This window comes from Vidua macroura, chromosome 13 (genome assembly GCF_024509145.1).
Source record: "Vidua macroura isolate BioBank_ID:100142 chromosome 13, ASM2450914v1, whole genome shotgun sequence".
Classification (NCBI taxonomy): domain Eukaryota; kingdom Metazoa; phylum Chordata; class Aves; order Passeriformes; family Viduidae; genus Vidua; species Vidua macroura.
In genome coordinates this window covers 17736221-17756007 of record NC_071583.1, presented here as the reverse complement: position 1 = coordinate 17756007, position 19787 = coordinate 17736221, and the positions used below count along the sequence as shown (strand labels likewise).

General features: G+C 40.8%; 1 protein-coding gene across 4 annotated transcripts in view; it reads right to left on the bottom strand.

Annotated features, from left to right (window-relative positions):
• Positions 1 to 19787, bottom strand: part of IARS1 (isoleucyl-tRNA synthetase 1) — a 92826-nt gene that overhangs the window by 46762 nt on the left and 26277 nt on the right. For all 4 annotated transcript variants that reach the window (XM_053989263.1, XM_053989265.1, XM_053989262.1 and 1 more), the window contains exons 12-14: positions 16142 to 16264; positions 14595 to 14686; positions 10224 to 10322 (exon numbers count right to left, since the gene is read on the bottom strand). In XM_053989263.1, coding sequence (XP_053845238.1) covers positions 10224 to 10322; positions 14595 to 14686; positions 16142 to 16264 — 314 coding nt within the window. The remainder of the gene's footprint in view (positions 1 to 10223; positions 10323 to 14594; positions 14687 to 16141; positions 16265 to 19787) is intronic.

Below are 19787 nucleotides of genomic sequence, written 5' to 3'. Positions count from 1 at the left end.
GTATCACTAGGTTCCACTTATAAGAAACCTAGTAAGAATTGGTTATATTTGATTTTATGCACCAAAGTAGTTCATTTCAGCATTGATTGACCTGGAGCACGTTCATGTTACAGCACTGGCTGCTGCAAGGCCTGTGGAGGTGCTGCCAAAAAACACAACACTGCCTTCTTCTGATCTCAGGTAAGCTGCAGGAGTGAAAAGCACCAGATTTATTTTACCATAAAGGAACTCAGGAAAACATGTGCAACATAAAATAGATTCATTAGGGATGAAACAATGGCTGAAGTCCTCAGGACAGTCCAGCACTGGAGGATTATGGCTAAGGGTGATCACAACACTACTGTTAAATTACATACAGAAAGAGGAACAGCCACTGATTTTGAGGTTGAATGAAATTCCCATGATTGAAAAGCCTGGAGCAATAGCATCAAAAGGAACTTCGGATTTTGTGTGGGCATCCAGGTACACGCACATTAATCAGGTTGATAGATCATACGAAAAATCCTTTCCAAGCTATTTATCATCTCACTTTGAATTACCCAATTAAGAAACAAAACACACCCCCAACCACAGAACCCTATCAATGCTTGCTAAAGCCTCATTTTGAGCACTAATGGGCACTGAGAGATGTTAAAGACAAATTTTCATTGTATGAAAGTGTCTTGGAGCTCAAAGGTTAACGCCAGAAGGCGATGCCCTTCGAGGTTCCTGGCTGTGCTAAGTGGCCTGGTGGTTTGATTAGAACCATTAGAACTCTTTATTCCCAGGATGTAAACAAACAAACAACTATCTACCCAGTGATTATATGCAGATGAAGGAAAGCAATGGGTTTCACAGTCAACAGTATGCTCCCCTCATGCCTAAAGGTGCATTTCAAAATACCAAATTCAAATGAAACTCACAGAAAAAGCAACCTTCAGACAGTGTGAGACACACAGAAGCTGTGAATGAGCAGCTCACAACAAAAAAGCAGCTCTGGAACTGAGCTTTGAGCAACCCATGGCAGGTTTTGCTGGGCTTGTTTATCCAGTCTAACTAACAAGGTCCTTCCCAAAGTCTGAGCTGGATTAGGAGAGCCACAGTTTCCAAAGGGGGAGCAGCCAAGCTACAAAGCACACAGGGTCTCTTCCACCTTTTCTTTCTGAAGCTCTTGGTCCTCTTGTCAAGTATTTCTTTTTAAAGAAGATTTTTAATCACAGATCAGTCCCAAGAGTAACAAAGATGAAAGGTTCCTTTAGAGGAAAAATTAAAAGAAGGGATTCACATAACACAGTGAGGTAGGATTTGGCCCATTAGCAGGACATTTACGAAATAAATGTGAACAAAAAAAAAAAAAAAAAAAAAAAAGGTAATCTATTGATGAAAATAAAAGCCACTGTCTTTTAAAAGTTTTACCCATGATGAAGCCATGCAGAGATCTAAAGGCTTCTTGATGCCAGTGTTGTCTCAAGTGGATAAAAAGTACCCTTAAAAGCCTCACTAAATATCAGCCTGAGGTTCCACAGCTTCCCTCGCTATTTCTGGAGTTACTTTCAGCTGCAAAGTTGTCTTCTGTAACACTTCTCGAACAAAAATCTAATATAAAAAAATTTTAAACAAACTCAGTGACTCATGTTTCACATGACATCTGTAGCCCTGCTTTGAAATTTAGAACGTATACAGGCTTTCCCGATTTGGTTCAGCGTGGGACTCATTACTATTAACTGTCTGCGCTGACCTTAGGAGACCCTCTCTCCAAACACAAGTGGAAACTGTACAAAGTTCATTAGCATTTGCCCAACATTCCACTAATGTGGAAAACTTCTCTTTACATCACTCCTAAACTAGTTTCCATTTTTCAGAAGTTGTTAGACACTGATTAGCTGAAATTATTAGTCCCATTTAACATAGCTAGAGGCTGAGACAATCCCCCAATGACATTAAAATGCTAAGAGTTTCAACTCTGCCTCCTCAAAACACGCCTGAAAAATTAATTTTATCCCCAAAGTGGACATTAACCACAAAAATGTATGTGGTGTGATCTCGCTCTCTGAGCTATGAAAGCATATAATTTACCTCTTCTGGTAAAATTGTCTGACCCTGCTGCCAGTTTTCAGTGGGACATAAAACACAAACCACTTCATCTCCTCAAACCACATTTGCAACAATGAGCTGTGGCTCTTTAGAGGTACAAGGCAGGAATAACACTGGCACAGCCATCAAGTCAAATAAAAGGAGCCTGTATCTCACACCCATTCTGAGCACATCACTCAGAGGAAGTGTTACTTAAAGCAGCTGGGTTTTGCCTGTGCAGAGATGCTGCCCATGAGTGCTGCCCAAGGGCAGACACAGCCTCCAGCTGGGATCCAGCTGGAAGAGGGATCTGCAGCAGGAACAGCCCTTCAAGTCTGGAGCCCATTGCTTTTACTTATTCTCACTAGATTTCGCTCCAGATAGCTCAGCTTAACACTTACCTACATCTCACATGGGAAAAAAATAAAATCAGAGGCACCTTCTACTCAAATATTTGATTAGGCTGGAAAAAAAACAAAAGAGTATTCTCAATGATGTTGTTATTAACACCTGATCTTTATTTACACCAATTCCAGGTTAGTGCTCTTATAGTTTTTCAGGTTCTTTTCATCCTACTCTGAGATATTTTCTTGGTATATTTCTCCTTTTAAATTCTCATAAAGACATCATCTTGCCACAGGCATGTATTAGTTGAGGGAGTGTTCTTTACTATTCCATCTACACAAAGCATCTGGAAGATAAATGAAAAGCCCTCTCCCATATGCCAATGCACACATTCTTCATGTTTAACCCCATATCCATCACAAACCCCCTTCAGGCTGAAAGCACAAATCTCAGGTTCCTGCTGCTGACCACTGAGTTTGCAGTTGGGTGTGACCAGAGGGTGCCCAGTTCTGCCTGTTCAGACCCCCTGGACTGGCACTGACACCTTCACATCTCAGAGAAGATCAAGCCCCAGCACCCAACAGCTCCATGAGGCTGCAAGTGAAAAATCAAAGCAGCCCCATCTCCCCGAAGCCATCGTGCTGCAGCTCCTCAAACTGAGCTGTGAGAAACAAGTTTTTTTATTTCCCAACTGGCCTACAATTTGTTTGACCTTCAGAATTCTCTGCAAAATGACACAGATAAGATTTCATACTTCTTTCTCTGACATTTAGCAAGGTTAAGGAGACTGCTGCCTCAGCAGGTCAGGGAGCTCTTGATTCATGGGTGTGGGACAATTGCAATTTCTCCTCTTGGCACCCAGGACAGGGCACTAAATAAACTTCAGCATGCAGACACTGCAGCAGCTGGAAAGTTCAGGGAACTGAACTCCACAACACAAAGGAATAAATATTGTTTTGCCAAATCATAAATTAGGAAGATTCTGAATCAAAGTACGTCAGTTCCAACCTGTTTGAATGCCCATGTCTATCTTACTTTCCCAACATCAAAACTCTATCATACAAGTTAGAGATAATGAAAATTATTCATTTGCTGCAAATTTCCATGTCCATTTTTTGACTGTTTGTTCCTATTTTTGAAGCAGATGTGGGGTTTTGCTTAATTCATGCATTGCTAAGTCCTCTGCACAGTCAACTCCCACATCCTTTCTTGGTAGCTACTCATTTTCTTCATGTCTAAAATAAAAATTCCATTTGACAAGCCAAAAAAACCCATGAAGAGCAAAGCAAAACCCAGTCTTTTAACAACATTTATTAACTTATTACAACAGGAACCATCCATCCTCTTTGCCTTCTCAGTCTATGCACCACTCAGCACCCAAGTCACACAAGCAATGTGGGCATGGATTTAAAAACAGCAAATATTGACCACCTTCAATCCCAGAGCAGAACTGAGTCTGCTGACAGTGAGCCACCACAGGCTGAGCCACTGTGTTCTCAGCACCAATAAATACTCAAGGAACAGCATCAATTAAAAGAAATAAATTTGCTTTCTGACTCTTGTCTCCAGAGGAAAAAGGTACAAGATGCAAATAAAAAAATATTCTAAATTATCACATAATCCAGAAGGAATCTTATTAAAAGGATGAAGACATCTGCTCCTTTTCTGTAGATATATTTTGAAGCTAATTTCTTGTGCTCATAACACAATTGCAAATACTGAACTCAGCTCCTTATTCCATCTGAGAGCTCAGATGTGCTCTGAGCTGGCTCACGGTTCCCCAGTCACAGGATGCAGGAACTGTCTCAAAGCAGCACCATCCCTCTTTTCTGTAAACACAAACAGCACTGCCAAAATAAAACACTGCCCCTGCACAAGCCTCGTGTTTTTATCATCAGCTCAACATGAAAAGCTGTTTCAGATACTACATAAAGATAGGCTAATCCTTTCCCACTCTTCATTGTTCTTCTTACCAGCTAATTTTATTCATAATATTCTCTGCAAAGCCACAGCACCTTTATGTGTTGGGTAAGATTTACTTCATAATTGCTAATTAAAGGAGTTAAGACTGTAAAGTTGATAAACAAAATGCTACCTTAAGCAGTGGGAATTAGGGGACCTAATACCAGATTAAGAACGCTAATACAGCTTTGGTTCTGTGAGGATGGTCCCAGATCTGTCCTGCCCTTTGGCAAGCTGGTAACTTTTTAAGTGCCATCTGAAATCAGGAATCAGTTCTAAGTCTGGAAAAGAGAAACTCTTCCAGAAGACAGCAGAGCTGTATCAGCAACATCAAAGGTGATGAAGTAGTTATTCTATGTCATCTTACTAAAAATGTACAGATTTAAATTCCTAGCATACCAATTGGGGGGGTTTATTTTAAGTGTAGAATTTGGCTTTCTTTTTAAACATTAACCAACCCTTAGAAGACAAAGGCTTAAATTCCATTATGTTAATTCACTCTAATAACATGCCTCCTTCAACATGCCCTCAAATTGATTTTTAATGGTTTTTAATTCAAAGAGATAAAATAAGCAACTATTCATGCCCTTTTGACACTTTAATTAGCGCCAATCTATATCATGGACCTAATTAAACATTGTGGGGGGCGGGAGGGAGGAGAGGGGAAGGGAGGAAAGGTCAGTGTGTGCCAGGCAGAATTTCCACTGCAGCAGCTCTGCTCCTCAGCCTGGGAGAGCTGCTGGAATGGTGCAACCCCACACGAGCCTGGGCTGCCTCCACCGCTGCATTTGCTGCTTCTGGTGCAGCTTACAGGGGCTAGATGAGCTGTGCTTTCAATCATTTTGATCTCCCAATGTTTCTCTTGCCTCTTTTCTCCTGGTTCCCATGGCAACCCCCACGTTGTGGTGTGACTGCAATGCTGCTGCAGACGCAGCCCCGTCACCGTCACCGCGCTCGGACGCGGCGGCGCAGCCCTGACCTCCAACGCTGGCACACACCCCACTAAAAACCCTGCTCCAGCTCCCTTCCACGACCCAGGCACCCTGCTAATTGCTGCCAGAACTCCTTATCTTACCAATAATCCCTGCAGCCCGAAGCCAGGGAGAAGGGAAGCTTCCACTTTCCTTCTCTCTGCACAGTTTCCTTGGGAATATTCTAACATTTCCTGGCACAAAGTACTTTTGTAGGGCATCAGCACTCAGGATCCATTTCAATCCACATACATCAATACATTTGCATTCCTGTGACAGTGGCAGACATTCAACACACTACTCGTGTCACAGATTTATCAGCTGCCCAAGAAAATCGTGCTGGAGTTGCTTAGTGAACTGGCATTTGGGGGGTTTATTTCATAAGCTTTTCCTTGAAGGAAAAAATAAGCTTTTGGTGACCCTTCAGTGGGACTGGAAAGGTACCTCTGCATTCATGGCACCATCAGCAATCTCTGCACAAGAGGCTCAGAGAGGAAACAGCAAAATTAAGGTGCAGCAGAAGACAAGCCATCAAAATCCAGTGAACAAGCCTCCAAATTCACTTCTAATCCTCAGCCATGTCTGACTACAGACAGTAATAAAACCTTCTTTAAATTAGACAAACACAAGGCTAACCCTGCAGCAATTTTTTCCACCTCCTGCTGTAGGCAATGGCTCTAATTTGGGTTTTTCCTCGGGAAATGTTGCCATCTAGTGACTCCACGTTGCTGTACATATCACAATTGCTACTAGAGGGAGGATCTCATTTGTAGTCAAGATTCCTCAGTAAGAAAAGTGTGACTGATGACTCAAAAAGAAGAGTTACAACTGTATGGTGATACTAAAGAAAAGAAAAAAATGAAAAAATCTACACAGACCATACATTTAAAACTGTTCAGATGAAATGTATTAATATTAACAAACAAAGAAAGAAAATGTCGTGAGACTTTCTATAAAACAAAAATAAGCAGCAGAAGAAGGATAAGGGACTCACTGATTTTCTTCCATTGCTCTACATTCCTGTCATTATTTAAAATTCTGTTGCCCTGCTACATACTCAGATTCCTCATGTGAGCAAAAATGATCAGTTCAGTAAAATAAACATTTTCTTTCTATTGTGGATGGGCTCCACAGCCTCGGGGTTTCTGACACAAACAGGCATCATTGCTGATCACATCTCTTTCACAGGTGGGAGACAGTTTTGTGATCAAAGATTAAAATGACCAGGATGAAAAGCTTCTCCAAAGCTTGATGGGCTCGATGGACACATAAGAAGACACCTGGGCTCACCCAGGAGCTGCAGGGAGTGTGTGCAAAACTCTCACTTCAACTGCATTCACAGAAATGTGCTGTGGGTGGCATTTCCAGCAAGAACCAAGAGCTTAAGTGATGGAAGTCAGGAAAATAATACCTTCAACCATACATCAAGCTCTTTATTACAACCTTATTATCTGAATTCTTCAACGGTGAGAAGATGCCAGAACAAAAGGTTTGGCTTCTTTGAAGTCCCTGTCTCCCATCACTGCTTTCCTTCCACTGATGCTCATTTTTCCACTACTCCAAGTGCTGCACATCTTATGCAAACAATGTCAGAACTGCACAATGTCTTTAACATTAGAAACTTGGCAACAGTCACTGGTCAGTGTTTCAGGAGTTACTGAAGGATAAGGAGTTCAGAGCTGATATTTAAATACAAAGTCTTTTCTATCAGTCTGCAAGAATGGAAATACAACAACCACAGCCAGAAGGATGAGCTACAACAGTTTGGAATTCTCATTGTAAGTTATACAGATTTATTGCTTACAGTAACTTATAAATTTTCAATTTACACCAACTTTGAACACTGATGACAGGAATTAGTCCTATATTGTAATTATAATCTAAGGTGGCCTGGTTTAATCTGTGGGTACATAAAAAATGCTCTTCAACAAACCATTTGAGAAAATGGTGGTGACAACAATTAAGGCTGAAATCCAGACGACACCTTGGCGCTGCATCCAACTCTCCTTATCAAGAGAATAGAAAGCCAAGGTCTGACAAGCCTGGATTTTACAGCAGCCAAATCTGCCTCTCTTCATCTTAAATACAGCAGTAGTGGGTGCCTGAATGCCAAACAGAAAATAACCTTTTTGATTTAAATTTTCTTTAAATAAGATCTCAGTTACACAGTAAAGAACATTCAGTAAGGGAACTTCAATTAAAGGCTGAAGCACAGCCCCCTAAATACTGTTCCAATTGTGCATTTTCATCAACATCCAACACAAGTTAATTCCCAGTCTGACTGCAATAAGGATGTGACAGAGCAGAGAGGGTTTCTTGGCTTCTGGTTTTACAAAAACGCTGGCACATTACTCATGCAACCATTATTGGAAGTGATAGTTAAATTCATTTTGAAAAATGAAAATAGAGTTACTGGTTTTAATAAATTTTGAATGACTGTGGCCTTATAAGTTGGGTAATTCACTAAAAAACTAATTAGAAATGCAATCAGGTTGCAAAGTTTGTCCAAGTATGTTTAATCTATTTCATCAGAAAGGATATCTATCAAGAGGGCAGCTATTCTTAAGGGACAATATACCTATCAGTCATTTATAGGAATAAAAAAAGCAATGCAGTCAAACCCATTTTGTAAAGGTTAATATAGTCTGAAAAGCATTTATCCCAAATTTTCTCATTTTCAGGACATGCTGAAACCCCAGAGAGTCCAAAAATAAAATTTTAAAAAGCTACATATTATTCCTGTGACACTTTCAGAGATCAAGTCCCTTCAAAAGCAGAAAAAGTAGGTTTTGGGAAGGAAGGAGTTCCCAAAATTTAAATAAATGAATACTGCAGAAGGCCAGCAGTCTCAATGCCAACTTCAGAAGCTACAGCCCAAACAAAACTGGCATCAATGGAGAACACATGAAGAAAACCTCAAAAACACTCCCTTATTTTTTATAAAAGCTGGATTTTAAAAGCCAACTTCAAGATTACCCAGTATTCAAATTACTATGAAATCACATAGTGGAAATACATATTATTTATTAATAATTCTGTGATCATCCATCTCTACTTGTGCTATATTGCCAACAAAAAGCTTCCCAAAATCTTTAACATCACATGGCCTTAAGAGGAGTCCTGAGGAATCAGTTTTACATTCAATTATGGAACTGTGTTTAGACTCAGGAATTGCCTAAAGGACAAATGTCTCCTGTAATTCCAAGCATTTTGAAAATTGCTAAATGGTGTCATTGCCTGCTCTTCTCACCCAACCTTTGCTACAGAAGCTCCAACATTTGCTTCCACTTGTATCCCCTGTACTCAGCACTTACAAAATGTACCACTGAAACCCAAGTATGTGCATGAGGCAGGGTTCAAACTGATCAGTAATTCTTACTAATTAGTGTCTCCTGGATGAATGGAGGCCACTTAGCAGCTTCTTCCTCAAACTCTGCTTCTGGAAAAGCAAACCCCATCCATTCAAGCACTTCTTAACAGGATCATTACATTTTTTCTTCTGTTCATGTGAAAATTAAGTATGCAGGTCTACTGTCATCCCAACAGTGAAAGCATCTTGAGGAAGCTAATTAAAGCTAAGAACAAACACTTTCACCCCCTCTCCAGCTTATTTTTGCCCCAAAGGAGGATCACAGTATGTTCTGCTGTGGAAAACAGAAAACAGCACTTACTAATCCCTAAACTCTCCTGACACAGCCAGACTGGGCATGTGCTGCTTGGCAAAGCCAGGCTGCAGCATTTCTGGGCAGGCTCTGTTCTGGATCACTGACTTTTCCCACAGATCCCAGGATTTACACTGCCTGCACCACGTCAGCAGTTATGCAAAAGCTGCTCATGGAGAATTTAATTGCCAGCTACTGTCCATGAAAAAAAGGCAGCACAAGCTGTAATTGCTCACTGAAGGTTGAGTCACCTTCTCTACAAGAGACAAATGAGGTGGGAGAGGGGTGGAATCCCAGCTCTCCCTGCAGCCCTCATAAGGAAAGACTGAATGAGGTTGTAATCTCCAAGTTTTCCTCACTCACTGGGAGGTCTCAGCCTCCCAGGCACAAGTGATGGATGACAGGAAGGGAGATAAAAATGCAGCTTATGAAGGTTCAGAAGATAAGTTCCTTTTGTTACTAACCCACCACAAACCCAGGACTGACTCCCTAAAAGGCCACCAGCACCAACAGTTCCCTTTGACTGCACATAAAAATACATTTAAATTGTTATCTAAAGCTCATCTGCTGTTTTCTACACAAATCTCACACAAGTATTTTTCACACTCCCCATATACATGTCAAGATTTCATTTCTGCCATTAACAGAATTTTTTCTTTAAAACTGTGTGGCTGAGCTTACCTACAACAATTAGGGCAGCTGGGTTGAGCTTTTTGTGGCAGTTTGTGGGGAGAGAGTGGGCATGGATTTTTTTCTTCAAATGCACCTATGATGAAGTAATCAACCTTATCTGTAATAACTAGATGAAAAAACCCACAGCTTGTCTAAAAATTAGTTTAATTTGGAACATTATATACACAGCACTAAGCTGCCTCTATTACTGTCTCAGGTGGAGCCTTTTGGGAAGCACATCCCTGCTTCTGCAGGAGGATTCTCCTCTGCAGTTTCTCTCATGCTGAATTGTTGAGGTTTGCATAACATGATTGGAGGGCACTTTTAATGACCCTGTAGTGTATTTCCCAGTAAATTACTGGGGAATATTCAACATTGATAAAACTGAGATAAAACACTGTTTAGAACCGGTCCCAGTAGCACTGGCTGAAAAAGAGTGGAAATACAAAGCAGAGTGAGCACAGGAACAGTGGAACTGCTTTGGAGAGCTCCAGCACACACCCCCTACACCCCCAGCTCCAGGGAAAGGAATAAATCAGATTTGTGCAGGACACTTTACCAGTAGCACTGGGCATTATTCTCCAGCAGCTTCTCCACCATGTGCTCCACCCTGACAAACCAGCTGGGCACAGCTTTGTAGATCAGTGGAGTATCTGACCTGTGCAGGGAAAGGAATAAAACAAACAAAAACATTTTTAAATGCTACATTATTTATAAAGTGTTCTTTAATATTTGTTTTTGCACATGACAGTCCCCTTTCCACAGACTGAGCTCACTGCTGCTGAAATATTATCACAGTTAAAGGTTGGGATTTGTCTGGTTTGTTAAATTACATAAACTGTTACACTTATGTGAGCTACTATTTTGAAATCCAGTCCTGAAAAAAACTTTACAGCCTTCAAACCCAGTAATTCAAGGAATTTGTATAGCAAGAGCAATCATGAGAATGTTCAAACAATACTTGAATTTGAAATTTGTGCTCCTACATAGTACAACATAATGAACTTCAGTAACTATTAAAATGTGTCATATTTCAGTCTTCCACATGAGCTCATTCTGCATCAGTTTTCATGTGTACATGAGCCTGAAAAGCCAGGGAACATTATGCTGTGCTTTTACTACTTGCATTTAAAATAATAATCACAAATCATAAAGAACTAACAGCACCTAGGGTTAACTAGAAGAAAGTTCCATTCCAGGAGGAGAGGGAAAGCAAGAAATAAGCATATAAAAGAAGTTTTAAATATATTTTAACATATTCCTTACTTCAATAAGAACTAAAAGAAAATCCTTATGGGAGGAGAGCAGTTTCACAACTTGGGATTGCTTAGAAATGGAAGCAGGACTGGCCAGAGCACAGATTGAGCAATTTCCTAAATTACTTGGGAAAATCAGTATCTCCAAGCATCTGACTGTAGTGCCCCAACCCAGTCTGATTTATCAGTTCCATAATAACTGCTTAAGGTCTTAAATAACTATTCAGGCAGCAGATCCTTCTAAATGTGGGAGCCAACAGTGGGCACAGGTCACTAGCAGGAGCTCAGACATTTCTAATCCTACACATCCATCCCATTATTCCATGATGAAGAGGGAGTAGAGCCCTAGAGGATAGGATGTGACTATGGATACAGAGAAGCAAACAACACTGAGACAAAAAGCTCATTCTCCTTTAGCATCAACCCACCCCACAAAACGCTTCTGAAAAATATTACTTTTATTTAAGTCACTTTGGTTCAGAACTTGGCAATACACAAAACTTCACCAGCAAAACCCCTGAGAAACTCCTGTTATCTCCCATGTGCAGTCAGCACTACAAACAGCCAAAGTTTAATCCATTTTACTTATATCCACAGCAAGAACACATTTGAAATCCACCAACTACTGCAGACTATGATGTAAATTAAAATTGCTACTATGCCAGCACTTGCTAAAGGTGTACCTGCCTGACCCACAAAAGAAAGAAAACCCACAGCAAAAGTTGTTCAGACCTTAAAAGCTGAACTCACAGTGCACAAAGCCCAACAATAGAAAACACATTGTTTCTTTTAACACTGTATTTCAAAAGACTTTTCATTTTAACTATAACCTGTATGTTTCCATGTGCTTAAGTGTTAAAGTGCCTATGACCTTAAAGGAAATGGTGAAAGCTCAAAGTAATAATAATGTAGTTGTGTCCTAGCTATTAAATGCAAACCTACTGATGGTTTGCTACACAAATTTAAGTCTTAACAACTAAAAAAATGAGAACAGTTCAGTTTACTCGTCACACAGCAGCAAGATCCCAGTAAAAAAGAAAGCATTCCCCAAGCTACAAGGTGTTTTGGTTTCACTGAGTGTCTGAAGAATGATGAATTGCCATCACAAGATCTGAAGTAACTGGAAACAAGAAGAAGAAAAAAATTATATTAAAAATTTCTCACATGGTCTTAACATGTTGGGGAAGGAAGGCTGGGACAATGGTGGCAGCCCAGCTCTGTGAGCAGAGCAGCAGGTGGGGCTGGCTGAGTGGCTTCAGGCAGGGAGGATCCATGACAAAGGCCCAGCAGGGGAACCACTCCCCACCCAACACCGAGGTTATAACACCTGGTAACTCCAAGCACCCACAGGGCTCTGTTCCTCCTACATGAAGGCAACAATAAAGGGGAGAGGGCAAAGTTTCCCTGAATATTTTTCTTTTGGCTGTACTACCAAGCAGTGCCTCAGCAGGAGACTGCAGAGAACAAAACAATAAAATCTACCCAAGCAGTGACACCCCCCACATTTCTGCCCCTCATGACTGGTGAGAAGGGTGAGGAATACAGATTCAACTGGATTTTACTGTAGAATCAAATCAGAAATACCCATTGCTGGGTTTTGTTTTCCATCAACACAAGGGGAAAACCACCCAGACAAAGTCTGATGCATACAAAGTCCCTGCCTAACCATTCCTCTCTGTCCCAACTGACAAAGTTCTGCTCCCCTTACAGACAGATTCTTTAGAAACACATCAGAACAATCAAATCCCATTAACTGTGATCTCACTCTGTTTTCTTGTAATTTAGGACAGAAATGATCAATAATTGAGCCCGTGCTATAAAGATGCTTCTTGGCTTTGCCTTCTCTGGCTTGGAAAAGTCAAAGTTCCACATTTGCCAGTGGAAGAGCTTCCCAACACTGTTCCCAAAGGAATGGCAGGCAGGAGCTGTGAGGAACTGTCACATCCAACAGCTGCTGAACTGCTGCCCAGACCACACAGACACCCGAGATCTCACACGTGCACAGAGCAGTTCTGACCAATGTCCTCCATTTTCAGCAGTTCCAATAAAGACAAATTTAACTGAGAACTATCTACTGTGTCCTTACCAAGCTGCTGTGTTTTTCTTATTTTAAAGTTTAGTTGACAGCAAATTACTACCCAGAGAAGGACCCTGATTTCATGATATGTAAAAAAAAGAAGGCAAATTTCTCAACATCCCAAGGATTCAACACCTGCTTGGTTTCAGGGAAAAGCAGTAGTACATTAAGAACAGTCTGATTGCAAAGTTTTCTTACATTAATCAAAATAACTTATAACTATGTTCAAAGTTAAGAACTACTCTTCTACTTTTAGCATATTCCAATTATGGTTTGATTTGTGATGGCAGTGAAATGAGCTTTTCAAGTAGAATCCATTGTTCGGCTCTTCCCACCAGATAATTTGCTGCTAGGTGCTGCCTGCAACTTATCATCCATCAACAAAAATGTCAACAGAGTGGCAGGATTAAGGATCTTCTACAGAATCAGCACTTCTACATCCCTGCTTTTGTCTCAGAAGGCCATGACTGGATATTTGAGTTGCTACACAACAAAAACACAAGCTTTGCTTGATTTTGGGCCTGCCATTTTTCAAAAACTGTCCCAAATCATCAAGGACGTAACACTTGAAGAGCAATTTCCCTTCTTCATCTAGGCAGCTGCTAGAAACAAACCAATCTTGCTGTTCAAGAGCAAGCAAAGGTTATTTTTGCTATAAATTAAAGATAAATGTACCCTGCTAGAACACTTCACCTGGCAGAGTCAGAGCCAGACAGAGAGATGAGCTTTTATCACAGCTATTTCAGTACAGATGTTGTATACATCAGATAGGACTTAAAATCTTCAAGCTATTTCAGATAATTTGGTATTTTAATTTAAGTGTGTCTTTGCTCATAATAAGAATTTAATACTCTACTAAAAGATTACTGAAGATTTGTTTTTTTTTAATTTGATATTGTTTGGTGATTTTTTACAACAGCAATTGTAGAAATTTCAAACCTGGGAGGACACTAATAAAAACAAGCTTCATTTCTAGATTAAATCTGTCTAGCCTGTATTCCTCAGAACCAAAACTTGTTTTATCACTGATACTGAAGGCCCATGGAGAATTCCACATGGAGACTTCCCCCAGAGACATCCACCTAGGGAGATGTTTCCACATTTTAAGCAGGTGGGTTTCTTTCAAAGAAATAAGTCATCTTCCAAGGTTCAAAAGAGCTATATTTTAGTTATACAAAGCTTTAACACAAACATCTAAAGACCTTCTGTGATATGCTTATTTGGATACAATTCAATATCAAAAAAATCCTTTCCCATCACTCAGCTGCTTAAAAAATAACCTTTTTTACAAGAGGTGGTTAGTTAGGAGCTCTACACCGAGAAATGAGCAACACAAACTACAAAAACACACATTTAAAATCATAAATAGAAATTAAATTTCAGCACTACACCTAAATTCATCAGTTTTATGGCAAAAAAAGAAAAAATCCTTGATGACTAAAACAAAACTGGAGCTCTCCTGAATTAATAATCTCGGTTTATGTTACTTTTACTTTTGCCAGGAAAATTAAGCAAGGGAGGAGGAAAATATGGGAGAAAGGTGAAGAATCTCTCTGTTAGAAAGCTCAGCTCAAGGCAGGTGCAGGTGTGTGCTTACCTCCAGCAGAAGGGGTAGCTGTGCTGGAAGGTGGTGCTGTGGATCAGCCGGCCCTTCTCCTTCAGCCATCTGATGATGTGCTTATCTGCATCCTAAAAACACACATTTGCCTTGGAATACACATCTCACTAAGCTACCACAGGATTTGTCTCAGATACTCAAATTAATTAAAAAAAAAACTATGCATAACCCAGCATTTACACACACACACACAAAGTTGCCATCAAGTTTATGCATTTCCTGCAGGGGCACTGTAAAACACTAAATTTGCAAAGTTATTTGCTCTCCAAACTCTGTTTGTTCTCAGTGTCTTCAATGTGTCTCTGCCATATGGATAAATTAAAATTTATAAATTAAAGCATCAGTCCTTTTAAACCCTTAACTTTCTTTCCATATACACACAACTGTGTGCAAAATTCAAATTTTCTGAAGCACCAATACAAGCCAGAAACTACATTATTTAATATCCTAATGACTGAGTCTTCTAATTTTGAGGCAGGAAATCACACAGTGCTTTTTACCTAATATTTGAACTTCCTGATACCACATTCCTCTAAAGTGACTGAATTTCAGAATTTGAAGCATATTTCACAGTACCTCACTAATTAACTGGGATTTACATGCTAAGCTGGAAGTGAAAGCTGTATGTTGATAATTTAAGACAATCCACTGAGCATACAAGTGTCAATATGCCATTAAGGGGAAAAAATATACAAATATCTACAAGTGAAAAATTCAGTACCATAAGAAAATTTTCCAAGAGCTTTAAATTCAGATTTTTACCAGCAAGAAGCTAAACATGGAGCTTCCAGTGTCCTCTTATTTGCCTTAATGCATAAAGCAGGAAGGAAAGACAGCTGATTGAATCCTCAACTTAATTGGAAAAGACTTTAAAATCTTGTACTGCATTTGTTTACAGGAACATGCTTTGCTACCAAACTGTAGCAGCAGGGCTAAAAGCAATTTTTCTCAGGACATGGAATTTAAGAGGCACTCCCTGCTAGGGATTTGCATCTAGAGCAATATGCAGCTCCTGTAGGTTCCTTTTCCAGGGATTCTCCTGCATCTACTGTCAAGTAAATTCCCACTGCAACACAGCCCACAAGTGGGGAAATGACTGCATTTCTACCTTCCAGGGGGTCACGTTACATCAACTGGCTGGGAGAAACTTAATGATGGCACCTGGAAATTCAGAGTTATCCAGAGGTGAGGGAGGCCCTGCACATGTGCCTGGAGACTCTGGACATGACATTTCTGTCTGGAGAAAGCTCAGAGTGAGAGAGAAGCTCTCTGGAGCAGCTGCAAACAGGATACTCCTCTGCCCTCTCACCACAGATAGGCAACATTACTTGCATATCAGCTTTTTTCTCACCTGCTTAATAAACAATTCCAACTTTGTTGCAAATGTTAAAAACACATTTTAATTTCACCCAGATACCAGTCACACATTGAAAACAAGCCCACACAGGGAAAGGAAAGAAAGCTTCTACCATACATAAAATGTATCTTGAATAAAGTAGTAATTTACTGTCTCCAGGCCCACTGACCTTCACATACTGCCCAGCAAAGTCAGCCACTTCTGCTGTGAAGCAGCCTGATGCATCAACAGGACACACAGGCACAGAGTCCTTCTGAATGATATTAAAATCCATGCAGACTCTGTAATCATCCTGCAAAAGAGACAAGCACCAAGCTGTAAGAATACAAAATGCTGGGTAAGATATCCATCCCTCAAAACAGAAATTAAATACTGAACAGAAAATGTGATTACTGGACAAGAATAGCAAAATACTCAACCTTCACTAATCCCAAATACTTAGGAGAAAGTCCTTTTTTATAGGATTGTAGTTTTAGTCATGCAGAAAATTATGATTTCTTCAGACTGTCACCTAGTACAGGGGATCTGTGCATGTTTTTCTATGCACATCAATGCACATACACACACATGCATTTTACATGTCTGAGTACACACATACACACATGGAGTGAACAGCTTCAGGCAACCATTGCATGGCAAAGGAACTCCAAGCACTCCATCCTGCTCCTGTCCCAGCCAGAGCCTGGATCTGCCCAGCTCTCCAGCCAACAGGGCGTTTTTCAGAAAGCAGGTTGTTTTAATCAATCTAACTCTGGCATTTCACATAAGCAGTCCCATCTTCTGAATGTCTTAACAATCCAAAGCCTTTAAAACTGTATTTCTCAATCTTTTTTGGCCCATAGGCAATGCTACTGACCAAGAACCACACATGGACAACATCATATTCTTTTTCCTGGCCAGTTTCCACTTAAATTTTTAATTTCCTGTAGCAATCAGAAGAAAAAAAGAAAAAGTTGCTTCAGAGTTGCCTGAACACGACTGAACAAAAATGGCATCAAAGAACAGATTAAAAGAAAATAAGTAAGGGGATAGAAAAGTTCAGATTTTACCTTCCAGTCTGAAGTGAGAGTAAATCTGTATCTTACCCAGTCACAGCAATGGCTGACAGGATACACAGCAGCTGTTTCACAGGAGCTGCACCTAAAGCACCACTCAGGCTGCCCAAGGACAGCACCCCAGAGCCAGTGTGCAAATACACATCTCACAGGCCAGTGCTCCACAGCTCCCTGCATTCTCCTCCCCTGGCACTCACCAACACTGAGCCAGCTCTGGAGTGCCAGGGCAGGGCTCCCATGCCCTGTCCCTTCAGCTCTCCCCGCTATCCCTGAGGTTCCCAGCTCCCCCAAGCCAGACCTGTTCTGTTTTAAAGGATGAAATTCATCCACAGACAGGGAAGTTGGCTGCTTCACGGACCAAAGCTTTACACATAGAAACAAATCCCTGCAGCTCCAGCACTGCCACCAGAGCACAGCCCTGTCCAGCAGCTGCAGAAAGCACCACACAATTATTGCCCCTGCCCTCGTCACCCAGCTCCTGCAGTCAGGACATGGCTGAGATCAGCCCTTCTCTGCTGGCCTTCGCTCAGAGGCGCTGGGAGCTGTGGGTTTGAAACACAGAGCTGATGTCAGCCCTGATTTGGCAGTGAGCTCTTAAAGGCTTTGAAGCAGCAGCCAGCACTCACTACAAAGCCTGGCACACTCAGAGCCCTGCTGAGGAAGGCAGCAGAGCAAACCTTGCCCCACGCAGCACCTGCCTCAAGGTGCTTCAGCTCCACTTGCAGCACTGCTGCAGCCAGGGGCACACAAAGGGCTGTGCTGCCCTGCCTGTGTGCACTCAGCTCCCTGCCCCTGAACAACCTGAGCACGAATGGAATGAGCTGCCATTTGATTTAATGAAGATTTCCCTCAGTAAGCACAAGGCAAGAATATATTCAGGCACATACAAGGAATCCATAAGTGTTAAGCTCAAATAAAAGCTAAGCTCAGTATCAGTTTTTTCCAGGATAGGAGCTACAGTAGTCATTCCTGTACCTCAAAATCCCTCAAAAGATTACACACAGAAGTTGTAATATACAAAATTAAGAAGTAGAAATTATTAAACAGTTCATTTGTGAGAAATCAAAAGCTTTTTTATGTGAAATTTTAACAAAACAACCAAAACACAAAGTCAGATGTTCACCTTCAGCACCCCTTAGCAAAAACCAGTATCACTTTTGCCAAAAGTGTCAGGTACTGAAAAAAAGTGCATCAGTAACAGATCTATGAACCTTGTGTGTCACAGCCTGAGCAGGCACTAGCAGTATTGCAAATTAAAAATTTGTATGCAAATTCAAGTGTTACTAAAGCTTTTTAAGTTGACTGCAGGTACATCTACATATGATGAAATGCCTGAGCAGCTGAATTTTAGTGTCATGTAAATCTGGTGGTACAATGAGTTTACAGTGTTTTTAATACAGGTTTGTCTTGTTCTGTGAGCTTTAATTTTGATGTCTTTTGAACTGAAATAATAGAGTGCTCTGATATGGTGTGGCAGCTTGTATTTGGCAAAGGCAGCACATGAGACAATGAAACTACATCTGAAACTAAATGAAAGTGAATTTTTACTTTCAGTTTTTTTTGAGACATACACTGCTGAGCTATCAGCAATATAGAACATGTATCAGTAAGTAGGATTTTAAATAAATAAAGAAATAAAACCCTGACTTTCCAGCTTTATTTATCAAAGGGACTCACTTATACTGATGGGAAGGAACAGAGACAAGACTCGAGGCTTATTGTGAAGGATTGTGCTTTATTTCTTCTCCTCTGACCATCCTGGTCCAGTTATTCCTTTTCTATTCACCTTCACCTCAGCAGGAAGGTGCAGAAGAGCCAATTAACCAGGAACACAACCCTGTCTGCTGCCATGAACCATCTCCCATCTTTCAGCTAAGTTTGTCTAAAGGCCAACATGCAACACCAGCAGTATTCCACACAGTCTCCTATATAATAATGACATCCTGAACTTACACCAGGACCTCTGGGAGCTTTTGTGAACAGAAATAATCTCAGGGCTGTCAAAACTGAATTACATGCACCCCAAAAAGAAGGCAGCAGCTTTAAGTGCAACATACACTGTGCACTTTCCTTCTGAAGGCAGCACAGCCCATTGACTCAGCCCCTGTACCAGAAGTTATCTACTCAAACCTTTCCTTAGCTGATGACTGCCATGTTTCATTTGTGATGTCTGTGCACTTTTTCCTCTCACAATCTCTTATGTATTTTTTTCTTTGTGAAGCATTTAACTGTTACTCTCAGGTTTTTTTCTAAAAACAAATGTTTTATAAGTAATTGCTGATTTCCCAGGAGAGAGAGAATTTTTTTTCCTCTGTGTTTACAAAACTCAGTGGGCTTATTAAAAAAATCAAATAAAACAGGGCAGATAATCCTTGCTCTAAGAGGTCAGTCAAGCTTTCCAACAAGCTGTTTCCAATAAGTTTAACTGGACTGTGCAAATACACAAACCACTCCTAGAGCAGCCCAGGGAAAGCTTTTTCCAGAGCTCCTTCCCTGCTGGCAGCCTCTTCCCCTCCTTCCCTCCATCTCCCACACTAAGAGCTCCTGACTCTAAATCAACTCTCACCCCTCTGGAACATCCAAGATTCAGCTGCAGGGGAGAGCCTGAGGAGCAGAAGAGGGACAGGATTTACCCTCCTGAGGACACTTGACCAGCCACCACCATTTTCTTTATTAACTGCTAAAACAGCCCACTCTAATTTTCTTTATTCAGAGCTATATTAAGCTGGAACATCTTTTCATATCAACCATCATCCTGAC